The sequence below is a fragment of the Montipora foliosa genome, chromosome 2, assembly GCF_036669935.1.
Source record: "Montipora foliosa isolate CH-2021 chromosome 2, ASM3666993v2, whole genome shotgun sequence".
In the NCBI taxonomy this organism is placed as follows: Eukaryota; Metazoa; Cnidaria; class Anthozoa; order Scleractinia; family Acroporidae; genus Montipora; species Montipora foliosa.
This window is the reverse complement of record NC_090870.1, coordinates 45395314-45402813: the sequence shown is the minus strand read 5'-3', so window position 1 is coordinate 45402813 and position 7500 is coordinate 45395314. Positions and strand designations below refer to the sequence as shown.

At 39.2% G+C, this 7500-nt stretch overlaps 1 protein-coding gene across 1 annotated transcript in view; it reads left to right on the top strand.

Annotated features, from left to right (window-relative positions):
* Nucleotides 1-7500, top strand: part of LOC137991736 (uncharacterized) — a 20372-nt gene that overhangs the window by 297 nt on the left and 12575 nt on the right. Inside the window, exons 1-3 of the mRNA XM_068836769.1 lie at nucleotides 1-2106; nucleotides 3325-3758; nucleotides 3863-4251. The exon at nucleotides 1-2106 is cut by the window's left edge and continues 297 nt beyond it. Of these exons, the coding sequence (XP_068692870.1) occupies nucleotides 1190-2106; nucleotides 3325-3758; nucleotides 3863-4251 (1740 nt within the window). The 5' untranslated portion in view covers nucleotides 1-1189. The remainder of the gene's footprint in view (nucleotides 2107-3324; nucleotides 3759-3862; nucleotides 4252-7500) is intronic.

Sequence of the window (7500 nt, the reverse complement as noted above, 5' to 3'; positions counted from 1 at the left end):
GAAAAGTCAGCGAATTGCCGCCGGATTAACGTTCTACAGATAACAATAAGACTTTAAAAAAGAAACAACGTATCTAGCCCAATAAGTTTGGAATGAATGCCTTTTTATTTTTTAAAAGAACTATAATTATTACAATTCAAAAGTTGAAACATCAAGAGAAAAGTGACGATGGACCATGGACAAATTGATTGGACAAATTGTCACAGAGTTCAATTGTTATACGAAATTTCAAATATGACACGCATAAACGATAAACTAAAAGGTGCCATACTTGAAATTTCGTACAATAATTAAAGTCTGACAATTTGTCCAATATCACCCATTGTATATCGTCCAACGTCTAGAATCCATTGTCTGTGTTTTAGCACATGCAAAACTGCCCAGGCAAATAGCACTTGTAAAACAATACTTTATGTAAGTTCAGCTTACGAGTGATTACTGACGCAACTCGATTTCATTAACTGCACCGCCACCTTCTTGTAATCTATTTATATGCCTGTAAAAAAATTCTTCTTGGTGATAATAAAGCAATGATCTTATTACATATGATAAAATGCGATTTTTTCATGCTAAGGGGTTTTCGAGGATTAAAACGACGAACGTAAGATATCATTAAAATAAAGGCTACCGTGATTGTCGCTAAACGAGCATTTAACTGTTTTCTAAGCTATAAAAGCCCCAAAATGCATGCATGTACGCGTGTGTATTATTACAACTCCTTTAAGTGGCGAATCAAGAAGATAGATGTATACGGTAGTTTTAGTGAATTATAGGATATTGATGCAAATTCCTCGCCGGGAAATTAATAATGAAACAGCCACCTGAGCTGTGACGGAACGTTATAAGAAATCAAACTTCTAACTATAATTTAGATTCACTGTTTTTTTACTTTTAAAAACTGTTAAGGTACAGAAGCGAAAAATAACGTTAACTATAGAGGAAGTCTAATTTAATCGAATGGGCGTGCTTAATTCCCGGCTTTTTTTCCATTGAAAAGCGTCGTCGTAAGTCAGCCATAGATACCCCCTGGCGATTTTCCAGAAATAATCATTTGTTTACATTTGAAACGTGATTCTTGGCGCTGATCACTCAGTGGACCATAAATCTATCTAAGTATTGCCTAATTAATTGGCTATATAAAGATCTATTTGTTTGACAGAATTCAGTATCACCTTGTTATGTTATAACCATGATGACAGGGCTGGTTAAGGACCAACGAAAGTCTTCCCTTCAATTCGAAGAGGAAGGACATGACACTTTGAAACACTTAAATACACAGAGACACTCCAGAATACTTTGTGATGTTGTGTTGATGGTGGATGGCGAAGAATTTCCAGCTCACAAAGGTGTTCTTGCCGCTAATAGCAATTTTTTTCTAGCAATGTTCACCACGGATATGCTTGAAAAAGGTAAAATGAAAACCTGTATCAATTGTGTCAGCGCAGAAGCTATGGGTAGCCTGTTAGAGTTTATGTACACCGGGCGTATTCATATAAACTTGGATAATGTTCTCGAGTTACTGGAAGCGTCCAATTTTCTTTCTATAGTGAAAGTTAAGAAAGCGTGCTGTCAATTTCTTGAAAATATTGTGGATTTGGAGAACTGTCTAGCCATTCGTTCGATCGCCGACGTATTTTGTTGTGATGGTCTCAGTCGAGTGGTCACAAAGTACATTCACCAAAAGTTTCTTGATGTGAGCAAAACGGAAGCGTTTTTGAATTCAGGCGAAGGCGATGTCATGAATTTTTTGTCAAGTGACGATATAAAAATTGATAGCGAAGATCAAGTTCTCGAAATCTTGTTGGATTGGATAAACTACGATCCAGAACGGAGAAAATGCTACAAAGGTGAACTTTTAAAACTTGTTCGACTGCAGTTCATTCCGGCGTCACGCTTGCAGGACTTAAAGCAAGTGTCTTGGCCATTGACCACAACGGAAACTAAGCAAACTTGGAAAAGTACCGCGCGGAAATACTACAGCAATGTTGAGGTTATTGCTGTAACAGGTGGATGTGATGGCTCAACATTTCTATCCACTGTGTACTGCTTCATTCCTGCTGAGAAGAAATGGATGCAGCTGCCAGATATGCAAGTTCCCCGATGGAGGTCAGTAATGGTTTGGTAATACTTGTTTCTCAAGGAGAACATGAAAACAGCCTTGCGTGAAGTTAAGTTTAAGTTTATCTAGTCTCCTTATTATGGAAATGTATTTCAACTCTTGTCTGAAGTCAGTCCGGCTTTCGCTTGAGTGACTGACGTAATATAGGGAACATATCGTTGACGTCACCTATTAATGTGCCAACCAGTGCCTCATTGGCTATCGAAACAAAGGGTCTTTTGTTCCTGTGATTGGGACATTTGAATAACAAAAGCAATGTTTGTAATCAGATATCTTCCCTATTATTTGGACTTTGCAAAGTTTGCTTTAAGTTAGGCTGCTGGTTGTGGTTAAAACGGGACTTTCTCTGTTCTTGAAACAAAGTTACAAACATGTTTGGTCGTATAGTGCAGGATGTTTTACTGACAAGACATCTGAAACCCAATCCAAACGAGGAGTCAGACAACTCGGGGGAGACAGAAATAAAATTTCATTTGGTTTTACGATGAAACCGTATTTCTCGCTTAGTTTCGTTTCTTTTTGCGCAATACAGCTTACCGTTCTTTGCATTCTCGTTTGTACAGCTCAAAGCAAACGACAGGCCGCTGCAGTGAAACCTTACTTCCCTCTTTCAAATATTTGTTCCGTAACAGTAGGAACAGGGATGGCGCAGTGTTGATAGCACTCGCCTCCCACCAATGTGGCCGTGGTTGGGTTCCCTGACTCGAGGCCATATGTGGGTTGAGTTTTCTCTGCTCTGAGAGGTTTCTCTGAGTTCTCCGGTTTCCACTCTCCACGAAAACAAACATCTTCCTGAAAACCGCCTCCCATTTAGTGGAGTCTCGTAGGAAATATTCCCAATTATTATTATTATTATTTTTATTATTATAACTAATTATTGTGGGTATCAGGCTCTATATTCTCGACTTTTTCAACCCCATAGGATCTTGGGAAATAGTCAAGACTTACTTATGGCGTCACGACGGCCATGCAATCGCGTTTTTTTTTTTTCGATAAAACAATAATCGTCACTGATCATATGAGTATACGCTAGCACCTTTGCCGAACTGCAAATTTCATTCGGATATTTGTCGCCGGTTCGCCGTACTGAAAGTACTGTGGGTGCCTGTGAAAATTGTAATTCGACATAATGTTGCAACTGCAAATGTTCCCTTTGCATCTTTTATTTACTTTCTTAACCTCACGGTGCGAAAAATTGTTTTCAGGCATCAAGTGGTAGTCTGTGACGACAATCTATTGGTGATCGGTGGCTTGAGAGATGTCTGCGTCAAGGAGCCCATCTCAGCTTTCGTAGAAATGTTTTCCGGTCAAACTAACGTATGGGTACCAGTTCCTCAACAGCCAGCCGTGCGTGATATCGAGATTGACTCGTTCGGTGCTGTCTCCACTGGGAGCAGAGTCCTCGTTGTCGGAGGAATAGATTCGAAGGCCAACAAGTGTACCTCAAGTGTTTACTCTATCGAATTTGGAGAAGACACCTCAAGAGTTGTGCCCCTTTCATCGTTATTGGTTCCCAGGGCAGGGCACTGTCTGGTGACAATAGGGGATTGTGCGTATACCATTGGTGGCTTTCAGACGCCTTTCACACACACGCCTCCAGATGGTCTTAAAGTTGTTGAATGCTACGACCTGGAAGGAGGTAAGAAATTTCAACATTTTCTGAACATTGTGATATACTATATCTTTTGTAAACAGAGCAAAAAAAAAATGCCCCTTCTGTTTTTTCCCTTTTCTTTCTCGCAGATGCATGGAACGTCGTCCAACCTATGAATGAACGACGGGTATTCGCGGCAGCAGTTGCTTTTAAGGATAAAATCTTCGTCTTTGGTGGCTCTGACGGTGATAACATCCTCAGTTCTTGCGAAGTTTACGACCCAGAACTTAACCAATGGCAGACTATTGCCCCAATGCTAGTTCCCCGAATGAGACATTCCGCGGTGGTGCATAAGGATAAGATTTATGTGATTGGTGGATTGAGTGCCAGAGAGGGACCTGGGTTAAAATCAGTGGAGTGTTATGTTTTTGAAGAGAACCGCTGGACAAAAGAACCTGACATGCCCAGTGGAAGTTTCGACCACCAGAGTAATGTTGTTAATGTAGGATATAAGTTTGTAGTGCAAGCCATGGAAAAATAATAATCTGTGGTGAAGCATATTATTTAGAGAGTTTTGGTAACTGCAGGCTGCTTCTTGACATGTTGTTGTTGTCAAGCAAGCTTTTTTTCATTTTTGGCACAAAAAAATTCAGCCTGGCGTTGACGTAAACGCCAAATCTCTCCTTTATCTTTTTTTCGTTTATCGAAACTAAGTTTTCTTTATACTCTCGTTGTGGTACAACCGCGTTTCCAGCGAAGCACAAGGTTGGTTGACGAGGCCTACTCCAAAGGCACAGGCGCCCCACGTCTTAAGGTACACTGTGTTTTCCGCTCATCGTTAACATGAATTTTGAATTAGCTATTAGATTACCTTAGATATCAGCTGTCATTTAAAATACAGGTAATTATAGTGTGATAAGGAAGACAAATGGTTTATTGAGTTCATAATGAGCTTCAAAGCGATTTCCAAATGTGTGTAGCAAACCTTGAAGCAAATTTTAAATTGCTTTGACCAGTCGCAAACAATGTGATAAAACAATCCGATTTGGGAGCAATTACGTTATTTTAAATTCTAAAGGATACTGCAATGTGTATTTTCGTGGCTAGCCTGACATACGTATGAGGGATTCATCAGAGATTTGTCGATGCAACCAACTTACTTGTCAAACATCTCGTTTGAAGTTCCGCTAGCTTTCAACTGATGATTTTACGTTATTACTTTCTAAAGGTGCACGAAATACGCTCAAGATGTCTTTGGTTTATCAGAAAGAAACGGGATCTCTTTTAATTAACCCAGTAACAAAGCGTGGTAACCGAAAAACACTCAGAGTAGCTTGTGAGTTATCAAGGCCAAGAACGTTAACAAGTTGAGGCTTTTGTAATATAATTTTTCACGCTTCTTTTTTATCAAATAAGAGAATAGTTAATTTATAAAGTAAGCTTGTGTGTTATCCTGGGGCTTGAATACAATTTGTGAGTTATCAAGGCCAAGAACGTTAACAAGTTGAGGCTTTTGTAATATAATTTTTCACGCTTCTTTTTTATCAAATAAGAGAATAGTTAATTTATAAAGTAAGCTTGTGTGTTATCCTGGGGCTTGAATAAAATACATAGTTTTTATAGCATGTTTTGTCATGGACACTTTTCGACGCAAATGGCGACAAATTCGTGTTTAGAGTTGATTTTGACTCGAGACCGCAGTTGCAGTTTACGTAGTCGGCTAAACGTCCGGAATGAAGTCACTTAAAAGGAAAAATGAATGCTTCCAACCTTAAGTAGGATACGAGCACGAAGAACTCCACTCATACCTCTCGATTTGATTCATAATAAAAAACAGCAAAACCAAAACTGCAAAAATTGAATGTAAAATGCTGGCAAGGCTTCTTTTCACCAAGGACGTAAGCATTGTCGAGCAATCTCGTACCCAGAAAATCAATCTTCTGCCAAGGCTTTTAGAAACAAGTGACTTTGGCACTCGTTTTTCGGAAGTCCCCGTACCTTTACGAACCCGAAAAGTCAAATGTAAAAATACGATACCATGCAGCCGCCTATTTTAGAGAGCTGGTTTTTCAAAAGATTTTCAAGAACCGAAACAAACATCATAGCTGCCAAGTGTTATGCCACGCAACGGCCTCTGTTTGAAAATAAAAAGGGGTGTATGGTCCCCGAAAGAAACCGGGGAAAAGTTTCGGATCTATCGAGGAAAGGGCCGGTTGCTCCCCTGTCCTAGGACTTCATGTACCCTTACTGTAGGTTTTCCGACTGCTGGCCAACGGGAACGAAGACGTTGTATCGCGTTTCTAATTGGTCAATGACGAATGCATAAATAAGTTAAAGAGTGAAATACGGAAGTTGCTATGGAAACAACGCTATGGGGCGAGTATATAATAAGCAAGACGCCTATAAGAGCGTATCCGTGGAATGCACAAACAGTCAACACGAATTGTCCAGTTACAGTGAACTACAACTACGGGTATAAACTTCGGAAAATGGGGAGAGATTACCAGAGAGAAAATCTGTAATTTAACTAGAAGTTATTTGTTGTAAAAACAGAAATAGAAATCTCTTATTTTTACTGTTACTACCGGTAAATTTGCAAATGGAAACAACAGGGCCCTATTAGGTGGTATCAGGAGGATATGAGATATTTCGGTTAAAATCTATAGGGATACAGGAGATTTAAGAGGGGTGGGGACTAACGGGATACGGGATATTTAAAAAAGTGAACTGGCATTACAGAGATACACACCACAGAAATTAACGGAATACAAGATATTTAAAATTAATAGCATACGGGATACTTAGATCCCCTCCTTTTCCCCAATGGGGCCTCAACAATCAGAACAGCACTCATACAACCAGAATTTACTTTTGCTAAAGGTTTTTGAGCAACTTCAGGTTAAAAAAGTGAGATTTCTTTGAAATAATGACTGGAGATCGGCCGCTTCATTCGCTTGCTTTGGTTTCGGTATAAAACAAAGTAGAGTAATATTATGTATTTTTGTATTTTATTTATTTTTGTATTTGGTTGTTTAATTAAGACTTTTTTCTTAATATTCTTTCCACGTTTTTGATTTCCTGTACTGGGTGGAGTGGACTTAGTCTATCAAATACTTAGTCTAACTGTCTACTAAAATTAAGCCCGTTCGGATGGGGTTAGTACTTGGATGGGAGACCGCCGCGAAGTCCCTGTGACGACGATATCTAATGTTTTTTTAAACTTGATTTCATTTTTCATTTTATTTGGCGGTTGAAGGCTATTTTCTTATCTTCTTTCTACGTCTTTCCTGTAATGGAAGCAATGGATTCATTTTGTTGTTGGTTTGGTAATATCATTGACCAGGAGCTTATACGTTGACATGATCGATTTCCACTAAAGCCCGTTCACGGCAGACCACTGCGTATTGTCCCCTCGGAAGACTTCTACGGCATCCCACCGAATAAAAAATCGTATGAAGTTGCTTGGCATTTCGTGATTTATGGTCACTCGTGATGTTTTTGATGATAATAATTTAAACATGATGAAAAACTACGAAAAAATAAGTATTGTCGATTCTAAAAATCTACGGCTGAAAGTTTACCTTAAAATAAACCAATTGTATTTAGACTGCTAAGATCTTCTGCACTTCGGAACATCTACAATCGTGGACAAAATTGTTGAGGATCGGAAATTCAGCTTTTGGACTAACAGCGATCACAAGTATGACAAACGAGCTCTCTTTTTGCCCCCACTGACCCCTCCTCGTCAATGTTGCTACACAAAACAAAGCATGTCGAACCTGGGCTT